Raw genomic sequence first — 20,298 nt, 5'->3', positions numbered from 1 at the left:
GCTGGAAGACAACATAGGTAAAATTCTTGAAAACACAGATGTAGGCAAAGATTTCCTGAACAGAGCCCTGATTACACAAGAAATAATACGAAGAATCAACAAATGGGATCACTTAAGCTGCAACGCTTCTGCACAGCACAATGAAGATATAACTGCACAGAGTGAAGTGACAACTCACAGAATGACAAAATACTTTCACCAACTGTTCTTCAACCAAAGACTAATATCTAAAATATATAACAAACTCAAAAAAATAGACACTCCCCAATTTAGAAACCCAATTAAAAAAATAGGCATCTAAATGAACAAGAACTCCCCAGATGAAGAGGTACAAACAGCTAATAAATACAGTAATTCCTTGTTTCACAAATGCTTCACTTCACAAACAGAGGCATTCAGAAAACTGTGCTGCTGTTCATGAACTTCACATCTGGGGATGAACATAAGCAAGGCCATCTTCCAGAATCATGGAAGAAATTAAATTCATGAACCAAAGTACCACCGTACATGAAAAAATGTTCAACACTGCTGGCTACTCAAGAAATGCAAATCAAAACAACACTGAGATTCTATCTCACTCCAGAACGAATGGCTATCATCAAGAAATCAAATAAAAGCTGAGGAGCCTACAGGAAAAAGGAAACCTTCTGCATTGTTAGTGGGACTCTAACAATGCAAACTGGTACAACCACTATGGAAATCTGTCCAGAGACTCCTCAAACAGTTAAGTACAGAAATTCCATCTCCCACAGCTATTCCCCTACCAAGTATCATCCTGAAAGAGTTAAAGACATCCTATTGTAGCGATACATGCATACCCATGCTTATCACAGCATGATTCTTAATAGCTAACTTGGAAACAGCCTAAATTTCCATCAACAGATGAACAGTTAAGAAACTGGAATACCACCTGGCTATAACAAAAGATAAGTTTGCATCATTTATAGACAATGGATGCAACTTAAAAATATGTTAAATGCAATAAATCAGACATATAAGCTAAAATACCATCAGGTTTCTTCCACATGAGAAATCCAAAGTATAAATAAAGAGCAAAATAAAGTGCAGATAAAAGAAAATGGGTGGATAAATCTTTTGCAAACAGGAAGGGGACCCAGAGTGGAAAATGGGGCAAGGCAAGCGTAAAATGGTAAAGTGATAAAGTGTTATAGTTATGATGCTATGTACATGTGTCAACCGCCTACAATGAATATAACCAACCTGTGTCACAACACGAACTGAAAAAAAGAGGAGGAAAAGAGAGGATCGAGAGATGTTAGAAGGAAGGAGAGAAAGGAGGGAAAGAGAAATAAAAACAATTGAGATATGTTCAGGGCCGGCATGTATTCCCTAAGATGAGTACTATATACAGTGCAAACATGTAGTAACAAGAACAATTATAGGCAAACAACCTATAAGCCTCAAGTTAAGGCTTAGCAATTAAAAAATCTGCAGTACTAAGCAGAAAAGAGATCACTGCAGATCCTATGGAAATGAAAAAGCCTAATATGAAGAATGCAAATGAAGTCAACAACTTACAGGATATAGGTCCCTTTAAAATTACCAATTTAGCATAACACATATAAGAACAGGAAATTTGAGGATCCTTTATGTCCACTAAGTAAACTGATACTGTAAGTTTTCAAATTTCTACCCTCTCGTCCAAAAAATTTCCAGGTTTAAGATGGCTTCAGAAGTGCATTACCTCCAACACTGAAGAAAAAATAAAAATAATCTTAAACTTCTTCAAAAATCAGAGAAGGAAGAGAGGGAAAATCCTCAATTCTTTTCCAAAGTCATTATTATAGCTCTGATACCAAAATAAGACAAAGATTTTTTTTTTCATTTTTTATCGGTACTGGGGATTAAACTCACGACCGCCTGCTTGCAAGGCAGGTGCTTATGCCGCTGAGCTAAATCCCCAGCCCCAAAGATTTTTCTTTTAAAGGACCAAAACACAGCATGTCATCATAATAAATACAAAATTCCTTAAGCAAACATTAGCAAAGTACATATGTAAAAAGTACATCATAACAAAATAGAGCTTATCTCAGGGACATGGGAAACTGGGTATCATTTTCCACATTAATAAATTAATGAAAAATACTATATTTAATAATCATTTCAATATTCACAGAAAATATTACATCAAAATTCAAACATATTGCCAATTTAATTTGGAAGTAAACGTAACATTCAATATCAAAAAGATGTCTATAAACAATTTTCAACTAATATCATATTTTAGGGTCAAATAATGAATACTTTTCCCCTAAGATCAAGAATGAGACAAGATTCCCAGTACCACCACTACCATCCAGTGTTTCGTTAGAGGTCTTAGTCATGCAGATTGCAAATGAAGAAATAAGTCCACCTTTATTATTCATATATATCACTGTGTACATAAAAAAAAACCTGCTGTCAAACCTAGTAAGTGAATTTAGCAATACTGCAGAATGCAAAAACCAACTACATTTCTGTACACTAACAATGATGAATTGGAAAATAAAATGTTCAACATCTAAAAACAAAACACAGGGAAATTTACAAACATGTCCGTAACATTTATGCTAAAAACTATAAAACCTTAATGAGAGAAACTAAAGATCTAGATACATGGAAAGGTATGTTCAAGAAATACACCAAAAGATGTATCACCTTATATCACCTAAAGATAACATTGGACAAGGCGCTTTTGGAGGTTTTTCTAATTCTACCCAGTCATGTTTTAGCAATTTCATTTAAATTCTTTGAAAATAGCTTCCTTTCCTATTTTTTATACACTGAACTCTGACCTTGTGCTTGCCAGGCAGGCGCTGCATCACTGAGCTATACCCCTAGCCCTCTACACTGAACTTTTAAACTCTTGACACACCCACCATTCCAGAATGGACAAGTCCACACAGAGCTCTCACATGTGCACGTATTGATTTCCCTGCCTGTGCTATAACCAAATGAAGCTACACTTTGTTATTACAAAATACACCTTATTTGTGTATTTATGGAGAAGAAACCACTGGTTGGAGTCTGTGTCTTACCAAATGTTTCAAGATATGATCTATCAGCAGTGGTCACTACCAAACTCTGGACCAGAGGACAGCAGGATGGATGCTGTTAGATGTTCAGCAGTCAATCACAAACGTCACCCCTCTCCTGGTCCCACACTCATGCCACTCCAAGCATCACACACACACATACTCTTGTGACCGTTAAAATGTCTCCAGATTTCGCCAAATCATCCCTGGACACCACATTACCCAGGCTGTTTTCAGCTGTTTTCTGAATCTTTGATTAAAAGATGATCTTGCCATGTTTCAAGACATCCTGTGATTCCTTTCTCCTTAGCCACCCTCTAAGCTGCTCAACTGTTTCCTGATCTTCAGAGTCAGTCTAGGAGCAATTTCAACATTTGAATTAGCATTCCTAAAAGCCCTAAGTTCAATCACAGGTCATAACAAGATAAAGGAGGAGGAAGAAAATGGATTTAAAAATCACTGTCTCTAGTAAGCTTTTCCAGCTGGCCCCACTCACTCTTGCTTCTGTGCTTGCACGGTCCCTCACACTTCTAAACCACTATTTGTAAATAACCCCTCCCCTCTGCGAGTTCTCCTAAGCTGAGGCCTTTTGGCTTCTAGTTTATTCTTATATCCTCAGAGCCAAACCGAATCGGCAATTATTCAGGTGCCTAGATGAGATGCATGGCAATATAGCTTCGTCACTGCAGTTGGTATGTTACATAAACATTCTTATTCTTTGGTCCAATTGCACAGGCACTGGAAGCAATATGCTCTTAATTCACTCTTTTAATGTGAGAAACAACACAGTACCATGTAAATCAATGCTAAACAGAAACACTGGGTTTAAATAAAAAGCACTCTAGCACCTAATATTTTGTATACTGTTCCCCCCACTGCTGTCATCTTGCACATTTAAATGGGTAAATTATCAAAGAAAGAGGTATATTGCTCTCCTTTTAAGAGTGATCTGGTAGGAAGGCAAAAATCACTCCAAAGACAGGATTTGAAATGTCAGATTAATGAGAAAAACGGGAAGCATTTTCTTTAAGCAGTGCCTGAATGCAATGTGTGGGAGAGCTTCACAGAATGGCAATTATTTACTGAGCAAATGTGTGGGGATCACAGCACGAAGTGGCACGCGACAAGTGTGCCAATGCAGCGAGGGGCCTGTTCCGAACCCACTGTGCTGAGGCGGTGGGGAAGGATGCCCTCCAGAGAAGACATGGCAGTGGAACAGGCTACCTGGCCAGGGCCAAAGCAACTACACGAAATCCTGCTTCTCCAGCCTCAGACAAAGGCCCAAGATTACTCACCGCCCGTGGTATCTGCGATGTGGCTGGCAGGAAGCACTAACACTGAGTGTCACTAAGACCCTTGTTTGGTCTTATTTTGGTATTTCTTTACAACTGTATTCATTTTGGCTAAAAAAAGAAAACTCAGACATAATTCCTACCATAAAATCAACTTTTGAAGTGTACAATTCAATAGTTTACCATACATACACTAATTTGTGTAACCACCACCAAATTAATTTGAAGACATTTCTAGCATCTACGGGGAGAAAACCCCATATTCCTTAGCCAGTGTTTCCCATTTTCCCCCAAAACCTCAGACACAGGTTTGATATACACCTGTTATAAATATTTTATATAAACAGAACCCTCTAACTGTGGACTTTATGACTGGCTCCTGGCGTCTTTCACTGTTTTGAGGGTTCACTCAGACTGCGGGTGTGCTGGTTCTTCCTTTACACTGCCACAACATTTTTCACTAGATGGACACATCACATTTTACTTAACCATATCGGCACACAGACGGGTAGCTTGTTTCTACTTTTTGGCTATTATAAATAATGTATCTGTGAATATTCATGGACATGTTTTGGCATAGACACATTTTTACTTCCCAAATATCTGGCTAGAAGTAAAATTTCTGGATCAGCTCGCTGTTATGTTTCACTTTTTGAAGGACTGCCAAACTGTTTCTGAAGTAGCTATACCATCTTAAACTCCCACCCTCCCTGTTTAAGAGATTCAATTTTTTCACATCTTTGCCAAAACTTGTTATGTCTGACTTTGTACATGCAGCTGTCCAGGTGAGCAGGAAACGGCATCTTATCACTGCTTTGATTTGTATCTCTCTCATGGCCAATGATCTTTTCAGGTCTTTATTCACCGCTTGTGTATTTTCTTTGGAGAAATAACTAATTCATATCTTCTGCCCACTTAAGTTCATGTATTTTTTTATTGTTAAAAGTACTTCCTATATTCTGGAAATCAGACCCTTATCAGATATATGATTTTCAAATATTTTCTCCCATTCTGTAGGCTGGTTTTGGTTTTTGTTTTCCTTTTTTCTTACTGTAAGTGTTTTTAGAACTTGTTTTTAGGGGCTGAGGATTTAGCTCAGTGGCATAAACGCCTGCCTGGCAAATGCAAGGTCATGAGTTCAAGATCCCTAATACCAAAAAAAACCCCACTTGTTTTTGAAAACTACCTCTTAGCTAAGAAAATATTCAAAGTAACCTTTTAGTGAACTGAGGGAGAATAAAATGAAGCACATATCCATCCCACAACTAATGAGACAGTAATGACTTATAGATCACAGCTCCGACCCAGATTAGTCATTTCCCTTTTGTTCTCAGTAATTGAGTCCCTAAGAATTAGATTAGCCTGTGGATGCTGGAAACAGGACAGCAGTTTTCTAACTGAAGGACCTAAAAGCCCACCTTGCAATGAGGTGTAACTATATAGGATGCTGTTCAGAACAGCGGTGTGTGGGCAGAAGTCACACGTGCAGCATCTGGGAAGTGTTCCTGTGACCAAAGTCAATGCTACAAGGCAAACAGGAGCAGGCCTCCTGGAGATGAAATTCCTGGGAACCTGAGCTGCTCCCAAGAGAAGGCAAAATCTGACACCAAAATACTTCTGTGAAACCTGAGCTGGCTGGCTCCAGCTTCCCAAATGAATAAAAAATAAACTTCAAAACTTCGACTGACTCTTCCTGTTACAGGCAACAAAACCTGAGCTGAACTCATGCAGTTCAGTGAAAGCTCCTGATTTACATATGCACAGATCAAATACAAGCCCCAGAACTACGCTGCCCCTTATTAAACATCACCTACTCTCACAATGCTACCTGGCTGCTCTTCTATCACAGTAAAAAATTGCAAAAATAGGTATTTGGAAAGAAGGCAAAGTTTCTTTATATTAAACCTAAGCAATCAACCATGAAATTGCTATATAAAGGGTGCCAATGGGAACGCTGTATAAACTCCCACCAGAAACCCATTTACAAAATCCGCACACTCAAAACGGGTTTAAATGTATTTTTCTTTAAGTGGAATGAAAACATCAGAGCTTGTGCTACAGCAATGCAGTGGAGAAGAAAAGGATGGCTGCCTGACGCTTGCTTGATTGAATCTAATCCCAGTTCTGTCACTTGTGAGCAACAATTCCATTCCATTTAATCCAGGACAAATATGGTACACGTCTGCCACAAATAAAGCATTTCATTTGGAACTGCAGAACCAAGCAGTGCTAAATGAGACCAAATTCTCTCCTTCTTGGAATTCATAATCTAATAGACAAAGAACAAATTACTTATAATTCCTAGTGGTCTCCTTGGCCAGAAATGAGGGAAACAGACGAGAAAGAGCTGATCTCAAATCTCTCACTAATTAAGGCCTTCAAAGCACCAGAATTACAGCTCCATGTACATTCAATCCCATCCCAAGCCCGCTGGGCACTAAGGCTCCCCAAGTGGATGAACACTGACAGTGGAGGAAGTGGTTCCTGCCCACCCAGAGCCCCAAACCCTCTACTCTGGAAACAGCAAACAGGAGCACACGCTTTGCTGCTCAGAAATTAGGGAATAAACCAAAAACAACAAACAACAGGCATCAGAAATTTTAAAGTAGCTGCCTGACTGTGAAGACTGTAAGAAGTCACAAAGAAAATGTATTCTGAACACTTATGAAGAAGCTAACCCAAGAGCTTTTTAAATGGGCAAAACTAACATTAAACACATACTGCTTTGCAAGTATATTTATATTAGCTTTTAAATGACACTAAACTGGTACACCTATATAAGATGTTGGATCCCATAAAGACAGTATACACCCTGCAATGAAAATTAATGGGTTCCAGGGACTATAGTTTAATGGTAGAACAGTCACACAACACTCATGGGGTGCTGGGTATTTACCCACCAAACAATTACCCACCAAAACAATTTTTTCTTGAAAATTTTACAAAAATCAATCAATACATCCTCCCCCAATTTTGGTACTGCTTGGAACGTTTATTAGACATCCCAGCAGGCAGCTGAAGAATCTGGAACTCAGGTAAGAGATAATAAATTTTTGAGAGTTATCAAAAATTTCATATAGTTATGCCACTTAAAATTATGAAGCTGGATGAGATCATAAGGGAATGTGCGTCAAGGAAAAGAGATCTAAGGACTGAGCCCAGAGGACTCCAAAACTGAGAGGTCTGAGAAAGCAGGGACTGGACATGGAATGGAAGAGAGGAACTGAACCAGCTGGGGCAGAGGGGGTGGTACGTGTGGAGGTTTGAGAGCAGAGAAAGAGGGGGTCCCCACTGGAGGTCCCCGGATGAGATCCAGCATTGCCAGAGCCCAGAGCTGAGAAGAATGGAGGTGAGCGGGGAGAGAGCATGGGGGCCTACACTTGGGGCTCCAGTTTAATACATGACATTTTTAAGCAGGGTACCGATAATAAACATAATTATATTTGTCTTTTTCAAAGCTTACTCTGGTAGAGCGGAGAAAGATTTGAGCTAAGAGTGGACAAGAGTGAGAGCTGTAGAGTGGGAGCTCGGAGAGCCACATAAGGAAGAGTTTTAGACATAAACCTGATGCAGGGAAGTCTGGAGGGGAGGCTTCTGGTGTAACCGGGTGGTGCCATGCTAAGACGGGGAGCAGTTTTCAGGAAGTAGGATGGTGACAGGGTGAATGCTACTGTAGCTGCCCACGCACTATGCCTGACTTCCTTCTGTGTTTCTTTCATCAGAGACCCTGAGTGAGCTAATGCAGCATGATCCAACCTGAATTCATCACCACCCCCCTCCTGCTCCTCCCCACTCCCCATCCTAGCATGGCACCACCTAATTACACCTGCATCCTGTTTATGTCTAAAAATCTCCCACAAGAGCCAGGGATACAGCTCAGCAGCATGGCGCCTTGTGCCTGGCAAGCACAAGGTTGTGAGTTCAATTCCTGGGACCAAAATAAAAAAATAAAAATCTCCCTCACATGGACTATCCCCTGCCCCAGCTGGCTCAAAATAAATCCTCAGTAATCAGCTGAGACATCACAGCCTCAGCACAGCATCTCCACTAGCTTATGTCCCACGGTCAGGAGCCCAACACAAATAAATGGATGGCAACATAAATAAATGAGAGATATTATAAGAAAAAGCAGCAGCTGGACTGGTAGGGACCCAGATCCTCTCGCTCTGCTTAGCAAGTTTTCTTTCTTGTATTGTACACATAAATGTAAAATTTTGCTTGAAAAGTCTCTCTATAAAGCAGTTTAAAAACCAACAGAACAGATCATCTTTTAGTTCCTCGGTAGTTACAGGAATTTACTTATTAGATACTAGCTTTTACATGAAAATATGAAAATATTTTTCATGAAAATAACCCCAAAAGACGCACTCCCTGATCCATGAGCAAAAGAGAATACAATCATAACGTTACAATCATGGTTACAATCACAGCAAGGGCTGCGCGCTTCAAGGAAAAGCATTCAGTGATCAAAGTCTTACATAAAACACGGGGATGGGCAAAAATAATCAACTGCTTCTGAAGAGTTACGAAAGGGCTAGAAATATCCTGCTTTCAAAGCAAAATTAATTCACCTTCCTAACATTTTTTTTTAATAATCAACGCTGCAAATTCACCTCTGTCAATTACTTAAGCAACATCCTAATTGTGTGGTGACCTGCTGGGGCCTATAGCACAGTGGTAAAAGCTCTGCTTCTGGGGGCCAAACATAGAGGTTCGAATCATAGCTCTTCCATTCCACAGGACCTTCAGGGATTCACCCCCCACTTGGCAGACAGTGAGGATGAGATGGGACAGCGCACACTGGCTCCAGGCTCCACAGAATCCCACTCCTGCTGACCTGCAGGCTTGTGCTCAGATTGTACAATACAGACCAAAGCTCCTCTCTGGTTTTGGAACAGGTTCTTTTTGACTTCCCACATTAACCTCTTTTATACCAGTCATATCTTAGTACTCAACTGCTTTCAAACACGACACATTTTGACACAAAAAATTGTCCTGGTATTGGTCCTCTGTCTGGGTAAGCTAGAACTTGCCACTACCCATTGCTATGATTCCAGCCAAAACAATTTGTTTGGCACTCATCACAACTCCAGGAACCAATTAATAACAACTGCTGAGACATCACTTTCTTTCTTTCTCAATCTTGTGCAAATGCTTATTTCCCTACTTACCTTTTTCCTGGTCATGCTAACTTTATCTTAGCTCCTGAAGGCACATTTTTATGCACCTGGTTATCAATTCTTTCAGTTCCTTTTTAGCACATATCTTTCCTCCATGTTCCAACTCAGCTATCACATCTAAAAGCAGCTTTAATTATTTCTGTCTTCTTGGATCCTGACCTGAACTGATGTTTGCTTCTAAAAATCGCATCTCATAAGCTTTTATTATGCAAACATGAAAGAGTCTTATCTAAAAATCACTGCTGCCAAAACCAGGGCTGGCAAGGAACCACTTTCCTGCTTGATTAAAAAAGAAATGTTCTAGGAGCACCACGATTCCCTTAGCACTACGGAAGAGTACAGAAATTAGCGGCAAACAGCAGTATTAATGGATGAACTTGCTTCTGTACAGCCTCCTCTCTGACACAAGATTCTTTGATAAGGAAATAAAAGTCATCGAATAACAAGAGATAACTGGTCTTTGAACAGAGAGTGTTTGTGTAAGACTGTTCATCACACGCAGACTCACACCCTGAAAATACAGCCGAGCCTTAAGACAGTCCTATCATGGCTACGACCGCTCCATCTTAGCCCTGGCATCCACTTCCTCTCTGTCCTTTCTTGGCCTCTTCTGCCAGAAATCAGAACTCAGATCAACACTGAAATGCTCTGAGGGTACTCTTTCAAATGATAAAAGGCTCGAATGACTTCAAACTTCGGCCACCTTGAAGCTGTCGCTGCGCCACCACACAGCCACCAGGACCACACAGCACAGGGGAGCCACAGCCTGGAAGAGTGAAAGATGGCATCGCCCTGGGCCGGAGAAACCACAGCTGCAACCAACTCTGTTTGTTAGCCATAGTTTAAACTGATTCTTTCATCACAGCTAATAATGCTGATAACTCACCGGTCAGCAGCTTCTATGTCAAAACAAAACCTTCTGTCGATTGAGTCCGTGTGCCTTTTGGTACATTCTTTCAGGAAAAACACTTCTCCATCCCCCTGAAAAATAAAAAATAAAATGAAATAAGCTTAAAGTCCTCAGAAATGTAAGCATCTATGCAATGAGCCACTTACCCTGGGGGAGCCAGAATTCACATTTTTAGTCTCTATCCAAATTTCTTTCACATTCTTCTATCCTGTTTTCTTTCAAACTACTTTATTTTAAGCATTATTTAAAATCTAAGTATCAATCACTTTTGGTCATTTTCCTGCTCTCACTGTTTTTTACCTGTTTTCTCTGACTGTATAAATATTAAATCAGACTTCACCAATGCAGCATTTAAATGATAAATAAGTAGTACAGTTTCAAGATGCTAGAATGTTATTCTCTTACTGTATTATTTTTAAGAGTGAAAAATTTGTCGTTACTTTATATTACACCACACGACATGTCACAGTGAATTTATGGCCATTTCTGACTTATAAAAATTGCCATTCAAACCAGAAAAGATAGAAGATTCTACAGTCCTAGTTACTAGGGAGGAGGCTGAGGATCACTCAAGTCCAAGAGTTCGAGGCCAACCTAAGTACGACAGCAAGAACATATCTCACTAAGACAAAAAAAAAAAAAAAAAAAAAACCTGTGGTTCTATATGAATTTGTATCAGGCTGCAAGGACACTCAGGGCCTTCGATCAGATGTTACAATCATCTAAACCTATCATCTGTAGTTTTCCTGTTTCCTAAATCAACCACTCTGAATCTAAATTTTTGTTTTACTCTAACACTACTTTATCTGACTAGATTGTCTCCTCTATGAGCATAAGAGGAGGAAAACAGGAGACAGGCAATTCAGGCAGAGAGGCACTCCGTAAAGAATAACTCTAAGCCTAAGTATATACTCCCAGAACATTTTACTATTTTCTAGGTTATTAGGATCGCTAATGTTTTAAATAAATATACAAATAGTCAGAAATCATATCTATATTCCAAATATCATAGCATATTCTGATGGGGCTTTGGTTTGGCTGGTTTTTGTTTTTGGTACCAGGGATCAAACTCGCGACCTCACACTTGCCAGGTGGGCACTTATGCCACTGAGCTAAATCCCCAGCTTGTATACAGTTTTTTAGCACTTAGAGACTCAAAGCGAATGATCTCACTACACAGAAACAGCTCAGACCCTGGATTCGCTGACAGAAAGCTCAGACTCAGCACTGCAGGCCGACCCGACTGGCCCTCAGGAGTGCTCTCCTCGCTCCACGTCTCCTCCGCAACCCTTGTACAGGCATCTCATTACCTTAGTGTGTTCTTAGCACAACACGCTTGAAGCACTTTTCAGGAATACCTACCCGGAAGTGAGCTTACTTCCACATTTACCTATTTACACTCATTACCAGTGGGAGGAGCTCGTCTCCCGGTGATCATCATCATTAGGAGCTACATCTTCTATTCAAAACATGCATCGGGCTGGGGATTTAGCTCAGCGGCATAAGCACCTGCCTTGCAAGCAGGCGGTCATGAGTTCGATCCCCGGTACCGATTAAAATAAAAAAAAAAAAAGTCAAAATATGCATCAAGACTCTTTCCTACCAGAAAGAGTTCCTGGGGGCTTGTTGCTCTCTTTTTACTATCATGCTTTGTCATGGTTTATGTCTGTGGCCCCCAGGCCTCATGAGTTTGCATTGTACATTTGTGATTGGTTCATTATCTAGTGCTTGGATTGATGATGTCATTGCTCCACCCACATAGGGGTGGAGCCAGGACATGATGTAATGTCAGGAAGAAGGTGTGTCTTGCTCTTTGCTTGTGCCTGCTTGCTGCTGGCGGCCGCCATGAACTGTGGCCCAGCCATGCCCACCTGCTTTGGAGCCAACTGAGTGTGGACTGGAACCTCCAAAAACTGTAAGAAATAAATCTTTCCTTTCCCAACTTGGGCTTCAGGTATTTTGTCTCAGCGACAAGTAAAAAGTAACTAAGACATGCTTCAATTTGCAGCTAATTTCTTTGGAAAGAGTCGTTAATTGCATGGAAAAGGCCTACATAAGAACTTTCTAGGTCTGTTTGAGTGAAAGCAAAAGTCAATATAGATCAAGCAATGAACAACATATGTGCAAGGCAGACCTCCCGTGTAATTAGCAGAAGAGCCTTACTGCTGACCCGGAGTCACAAAAGCGTACTGAAGGTGCAATGTTTACCTTCCAAAGACAGTGAAATAAAAGTTTCCATTGTTTTCTTTAAAAAAAAAAAACTCTTAAGGACCCAGGTATGCAAGTCAAAAAACTATGAATTGTTTTCTTGCTGCAGTATTTAAAAACAGAAAAAAAGATTTCAATCTTTAAAAAACAGATCTTATTACTAGTGAACATAAACTATTGCATTGACAATTCCAAAGCTTCTCTCTCAACACAGACATAGAATAAAGACAAATCCTTACCAGTTTCCCCCCAGATCTGTGCTCAAACGGGATGATATTGAACTTCTTGGCCGCTTTCCTGTACATGCAGTAGTGTTTAACCCAACTGGAACCAAATGGAGCTGGTCCTGCAACAAAAACAAAATCAGAACTTTGCATTTTTCTGCAGAAACAACTAGACATGCACAGCTCCAAACACAGGCTGGCAGGGGAAAAACCCAGTACACAGTAACAAGTACAGATCAACAATAACGGTGGACTAGATCGAAGGGGAAACCAGAGGAAATAACATGATCTGCAAGAATCATTTGAGATGCAATTTTAAGATATTTTCAGCAATTCAGAAGTGATTTAAGGCATTCATTTTTAAAGTGTACTAGAAAAACCAACAGTTATCTCATGGATGAAAATCTCCTAACTGTAAACTCTACTTCTTGTTTCTATGAGCTCACAAGCGTTACAAAAGTTCCATTCAATATATATGATGACTCAATGTTCAATTCTGGCTTTTCAAAATAACAGAACTGTAGAATCACAGAGCTGAGTAAAAGCATCCCTAGTAGAAGCCCATCCAGGGCTTTAAACCTACTAATAGCACTTCGGGAAGCAGCCGCTTAAAGCAAAGCTTTAGAAATCAAGCATGTTTGGTGAAGGGTGTAGCCCATAGACGATGCTTGCTTATCGTGCACAAGCCCTTAGTTTGAATACCTAGCACCAGGAGAGTCACAGACAGACAGACAGACAGGAAGAGTTACAGTAAGACAGAGTCGGAGTGGGGAGGAATATATGAATGAAGAATGTAAGACTTAAGAAGGGGTGAGCCATCGCTACATGCACCAGGACCCTGTCAAAACCTGTTTTCACTCTTCTTAGAATCACTATTTCCAGTCAGAGAGCTCTTAGCCTTCCATGTCACGGGTCCCCAACATCTAGAGTGCCACATGCCAGTACAAGTCAAGGCTGGGGATACAGCTCAGCAGTAGAGCACCTGCTTAGCACATACAAGATCTTGGGTTCAACTTTCAGAAAGAAAACAAAATCTAATTACCGTAAATCTCAGATTACACTCAACACAGGCTGACAGTTTTTTCTTTCCCCAAGAGAAGCCAGGTTCTTAAAGAGCAGTAACACTTATTAGCACCACAATTTTCCTATACAATCAAATAAACCTTGTATATCTGCAAATCACAAATGACAAACTCAGGAGAGGGAAAAAAATAACTCATTTAAAAGAAATGCATGTAGTTTCCAGAAAAGTTAATTAGGTTATGTTGGGAGAGGAAAAAGAAGGGTTACAGATCACAGATTTCATCTGGAGGGAGGAAGAGAAAGGGAGGAGAGGGGAAGGGAAAAAAGCGGGGAGGGAAAAAAGGGAGAGGAAAGGAGGGAGTCAGGGAGGGAGGAAAAGAGTCCTCTGGTGTCTGCAGAGGATGGACTCCAAGACCCACGCCCCCCACACACACCAAACTCCTTGAATTCCCAGGCCCCATGGCTAAAATAGCAGTGTGTTTGCACATACCTATATATATATACAGTTTAAATAATCTCTGGATTACTTAGTATACCTACTACAGTGTCAATGCCATGGAACTAGTTGTACCATGTGGTTTAAAAGAAAAAGAAAAAGGCCTGGACATGTCCAGCACAGATGCAGTGACTTGTGCTTTCTGTTGTTCTCACAAACATTTTCAATCTAGTTGCAAGCACAGAAGCAGAACCCACAGGGACCAAGTGCTGAGGGCCGGGGGGTTGCGACTGGCTGTCCAGCAGTGCTCGGAGACCTCTTACTTTTTTCCTGGACATACAGGTAGCCTTCTGCTGTGAACTGACTTGCTCGTTTGTGGTCCTTGGGGTTCTGTCTGATTTTGTTCATGAGCTCTTCCACTTCCGATCTTGTTCCTTCAAATCGATTTCGGGTCTGAAAAGTATAAGACACACAAAAACATTTCAAGTTCTTATGAATTTTTTCATGTACATTTTTAAAGATTCTGGGTAATAAGAATTAAATATGCAGGATTTTTTTTATACATCTGTCAAAATATCCCAATTTTTTGTTCAAAGAATGATGGTAAAATAATTAACAGGAACATGAGCCACAGGAACCAGAAGTTCTGTGTTTTTGAAATTTTCTAACAAATGAATAATTCTATTCAACTGAAAATTCCCCACTGTCAGGTCTCACACTATTATTAAACCCTAGATTTACGAAAAAAAAAAAAAAACAGGCCAAAATATTTGTATCTGAGAAATTTTTGGCAACACCCAGGCTGTCACAATTACACTAACAATCTAACCAGTGAAAACTTGAATTTTTTTTTTTGCAAACTAATAAACATGACTGTCCATTTTTGACAATTCTTCCCTGAGAAGGGAGGAAAAAAATCTCACCTGCAAATAAGAACTTTGATATCTGAAGAGACCAATCACGTTTCTTAAACCCAGGAGACTTGGTCTGTCAGTATTTGTCACACAGCTCCCCTGGAACTGTGCACGCAAGGTGAGATGACAAAATTACCACGGCCACTGTGACGAATCAGCACACCACTGGGAGTCTGAACATTTCTTTTACCCAGACTGGAAAGTAATTGCATTAATCTCAAAAAACTGCTGATGTGAAACCGCAGAGAAGCTGAGAGGGAAAATTATTATTGAAATTTCTCCTCTCTCTTCCCTACAATGAAAAGGGTTGCCCGGGGTCTTAAGAGTAGAAAAATGGTATGAGAGTACTTTCTTCTAAGGGATGGCGAGTCTCGTGAATGTAGGCTGGAAAAGAGAAAACCTATCCACAGAGATTTTACACACAAATGAAGAGCTAGACAAGGATCAACAATTTGGGTATGCACCTTTAAGAAAATGCAAGGCTCTTTGGTGAAGTGGTTCTTTCTTTCGCTGCCTCTCATGTCTGAAGGGTTTCTTGTTCCTGTCCCTGTCTGGATGGCACTCTGAAGTCTCTCTGCCATTCTGCTGAGATTCTTTCTAGCCCTCACCTCACGTCTACATACTTGTGTGTGTGTGTGACTCTTGCTCTCACTCCTCCCCGCAGTTAACCCCATGAGTTTGTATCCAATAGCCTCATTATTTCTGTTTCAACTCACATTAGTTGTTGCCGCTTAGCCTGGCCCGAGCCCCTTCAGGCTGGCTCCTCTCTTGACATGTCCTCTGATGCTCTCAGCTCACTAGCTGGTGTAATGAGGCATCTCAAGTTTTTGTTCCTTCCCCAACCCAGTCCTACACTCAACTCTTTCTCCAAAGGAGCTCCTCTCAGTGGAGGAGAACATTGGCAACCAAGACCTGGGCTGTGTGCTCATAGGTAAAGTATTCTAAACCCTCCTCAAGCTTTCGGTAGACGGACTTTGGAAACACACACGCACACAGACATATGTAAGCAAACATCATTATTTCTACATCTATGTAAGTACAAATATCTGACGCCACATCCATAAATCTAACCCCACACCAATGCTGCAGGTTCTTTCTGGCCTATCCCATTCCACATTGGTTCATCTCCTCGCAGACACATATTTGCTCATTTTTCTTAATTAACTCATCTGTACAACAGAAGCAGCCGCCCACACACTCCAGCATCCTCACCCACGCAGTGCCCCTCTGGCCACCCTGCCCTCTCTCCTCCGGGCTCTGCACTATGAAGGGAAGGTTCACCTATTTTTTAGATGTTCCATGTTCGGGTCAATGGTGACTCAATTGAAGTAGGGATGAAAACTTTGTAATCTGAACACAAATCATTACACTAGATAGACTAGCACTTGCTGATCCTGAATTCTGATTTTGACTTTTGTAATTAGAGGTGTCCTCTAATTACAATCACATTAGACATGAATGTCACAGTAGGTCACATTTATATACTTAATGTTGTATCTGAGGTCTAGGGCTGCAGAATAGTGGCACATATGGGGCCCTGGGTTCAAGCCCCATCACAACAAAAACAAAAAATATTTTAAAACATTGTTACTATAAGTACTGAAAAACACTTTATAGTGCTTTAATCCTCACACTAACCTATAAGGTAGATCTCAGCCTACCACTATCCTATAGCAATAGATACCACTGCCTTGATTTCCTTCTTTTTCTTTATGTGGCTTAGCAAACAAACATTTCCAAATGAACCAGTCTTAAGTTATTAAGCTTTATAAATTAACCTTTTTATTACAAACATATCGGGGAGATGGATTCTATCTGGGGACCAGGGGAGACTCCAGACACTTGAGCATATCTGGAAAGCTGAGGTGTCAGGCTGAGCCACAATACTGAAGGGGTAGAGAAGGGGAGAAGGAGCTATGCACTATGCATTCTACCCAGTAATACAACTCTGAAGGTCAAGGTAAATAGGGATCTGAGAACACACAGCCGGTTTTATTTATTTTTCCCTTCTCTCCTTCTTGGTGGTCCATTAACTACTCAATACTTTGCGTTCATGCACAAAGTGAAGGCTGCAGAGTGTAATAAAATCAGTAGAATGTTTGGGAAATTACTACAATACACCAGGAGTAGACTCCATGATGCCTGCTCTGATAACCTACACACACACACACACACACACACACACACACACACACACACACACACATTATGATTTGTGTCTACATGTCTCCCCCTAAACCCTCATGCAGTCATGCAAGGGTGGCTTTTAAGAGGGGGGTGGATCTAGAGTGTGTGATGCTGAAATCAAAGGTGTGTGATTACTAAATTAGTCCACTGATCAGTTTGGCATAGTTCTGGCTAAGATTTAAGGGTGTGCTGCACCCACCTTAGGGTAAGCAACCTGCATAGGATAGAAGGGACAGAAAGAGGACTAATGCAACTAATGCATTCTCACCTGCCAGTTTGCCATGGACTACTTTGCCTTTGGGATGCCCCTCTGCTATGCCACTCTCCCTTGGAGCCAGCTGAGCATGGCCTGAACCCTCTACAAACTATAAGCCAAATAAACCTTTCTTCCTTTAACTTTGCCCAGCAACAAGAAAGTAAGACTGAGGGGCTGGGGATTTAGCTCAGCGGCATAAGCACCTGCCTTGCAAGCAGGCGGTCATGAGTTTGATCCCCGGTACCAATAAAAAGAAAAAAGAAAAAAAAAAGAAAGAAAGTAAGACTGGCACCAGGAGAACAGGTGACCAAGGTGTGAACACTCGTAAGGTACCATCTACCAGGCGAGGAACAGACAGGTGACTATCAATGAGAGGAAAAAGGAGGCGAGATGTCCCGCAAGTGGCTGAATCTGAGTTCTTACAGTTAAGGGGACTCCCCCAGCTATCCACAAGTTGGGATGGTCCAGGGAACCAGTCACATCAGGACATTCCCCAAATCCTGTAGCTACTGGTCCCAGGCACAGCATATAGCAACCTTCTCTAATCCAACACTAAATCTGAAGCTACGCTCACCTCCTCGGCCTGGAGTAAGGCTGCCCACGTTTCAGGCTGGCCCCGCCCTTAAAGCAGTCAAACTTGACAGAGGATTTTTCCTGAAAATTAGAACACTGAGATTCCACCTTAATCCAGTAAGAATGGCTATGATAAGAAAATCAAATTCCACAAATGTTGGTGAGGCTGAAAAGAAAAAGAGCCCTCTGTCTACTGCTGGAGGGGATATAAACTATGGAAGTCAGAATGGAGATGCCTCAAAACTAAAAACAGACATTCCATTGGATCCAGCTACTCCCCTTCCATCTATCTTCCTAAAAGAGTTAAGAGACACACTACAGGGACACGCATCCCCATGTTCACAGCAGCACAGTGCTAAATCTTGGAAGCAGCCACTCAACAACAGATAAATGGTAAGGGAAATGTGATATTCATATAGAGTAGTGCCTCTGCCATAAAGGAGGATAAATTTGAGTCATTTGTAGGAAAATGGATCACCTTGAGACCACAATGTTAAGCGAAAAAAATCAGATGCACAGACTTGAATACCACATAGTTTTGCTTTTATATGAGAAACCCAAAATATAAATAATTCAAAGAGCAAAATAAAGGCTGGATGATAGGAATCCAGGAGACAGAGCTTTTGCAAATGCGAAGCGGAATAAGAGATCGGAGAACCAAGATGAAAAAAGAATTAGATGTGTTACAGATGTACCTATGCCAACTTCCCACAAGAATACAAGCACTGTGTACTGTAAACATGTACCAATAAAAACTTCAAAGAACAAAGGATGTTTTCTCTCTACACCTCCTTTATATCACCTGTCAAAATAGAAATAAAGCAAAACTCTACATCGTAAAACTTTTATGAAGCCTAATGAGATACAGTCCAAATAAAACAAGGCAATCATCAGCATTCCGTAACAATTTAGGCAACACTACATTCATTAAGTCACTGAAGAAAATTAAATTAGTATTTCCTAAGGAAAAATATTTGCACATATTCTTAAATGTTTCTTAGCCATTCTTAAGTTTCTCCAAGATATTTGCTATGAATCTCAGAATTTCTTACTGTATTTCCTTCCAGGAAGAATTCTATTCTGGTCTTCTTCCTTACCCTATATTCTGAGTACAGAGATCACAAGAGTTTGAAGTTACTTTTTAAAAGAATATCCTTTAATTTTGATGCAATTTCCATTCATCTGAAAATTCTATTTCCTGAAAGCCATCTTGCTACTTTCTTGCTTTTCATTTATTACTCTAGATTATAGAAAATGGATGAAGACTGCATCCCTCAAAAAAAGTATAACTATCTTACAATAGAAAAGGTATAATGAGGTGAAGGAAATGGGCTGTTTTCACTTCTAAGTAATTTATCATTTTTCTTATTTTAAAATGGTTTTGCTATTTGTTTTTTTTTTTTGCTATAATAAAATCCCAAAAAGTTGATCTAAATTATTTATCACATTATAACATACAGATCGTTAATTCTACAATTTGGTATATTTCATTTACAGCATAAAAATAACGTAAGGAGGATTTTCTTCTGGCAACAGTAGCTTTATACAGCCAGCACTTTCCCTTCATTACACTAAAAGCTAACATCAGGAAATGAGATGAAAGACCAAGAAATAAGTAAATGACAGCACCACTGAGGTACCACAGACGGTACAGGATGCAGGGCGGTGTTTCAAAGGTGCTAGGACTTCGGATGGAAAAAGAATTAGCTAAAAGCAGAACTGAAAGGCAGACACACAATGGCACACACCCATACGGCCAGGTACTCTGTGCTTCAGATCCAGCCTGAGAAACAAAGCAGGACTTCAGCTATGCAGCCCGGGTTCAATCCCCAAAACTGCCAGAAAAGAGGGGCCGAGAGACAAAGCCCAGAGGACACCCACGGGCAAGCACTCCCAACAGTACAGGTGGGGCGGACACCAAGAATGGCTTATACGAGAATAAAACCAAGTTAGGGGTGTCTGAAGAAGGTGAGGGTTTAGAGTGACTCACCAAACAGCATCTTTAAGTGTCAGAAAACACAGAATGATACTGAAAAGGGGTTTCTGGCAAACAGGTACCT

At 40.5% G+C, this 20,298-nt stretch overlaps 1 protein-coding gene across 6 annotated transcripts in view; it reads right to left on the bottom strand.

Annotated features, from left to right (window-relative positions):
• The window catches only part of Arhgap10 (Rho GTPase activating protein 10), a 272,424-nt gene that overhangs the window by 145,176 nt on the left and 106,950 nt on the right, over positions 1-20,298 (bottom strand). For all 6 annotated transcript variants that reach the window (XM_063224386.1, XM_063224384.1, XM_063224389.1 and 3 more), the window contains 3 exons: positions 14,632-14,761; positions 12,865-12,971; positions 10,394-10,488 (listed from right to left, as the gene is read on the bottom strand). In XM_063224386.1, coding sequence (XP_063080456.1) covers positions 10,394-10,488; positions 12,865-12,971; positions 14,632-14,761 — 332 coding nt within the window. The remainder of the gene's footprint in view (positions 1-10,393; positions 10,489-12,864; positions 12,972-14,631; positions 14,762-20,298) is intronic.

Source organism: Cavia porcellus, unplaced genomic scaffold (genome assembly GCF_034190915.1).
Source record: "Cavia porcellus strain 051 isolate PalLab524CR breed Dunkin Hartley unplaced genomic scaffold, mCavPor4.1 scaffold_14, whole genome shotgun sequence".
NCBI classification, from domain to species: Eukaryota; Metazoa; Chordata; class Mammalia; order Rodentia; family Caviidae; genus Cavia; species Cavia porcellus.
Note: the sequence above shows the minus strand (reverse complement) of the source record. Positions and strands in the feature narration are given on the sequence as shown.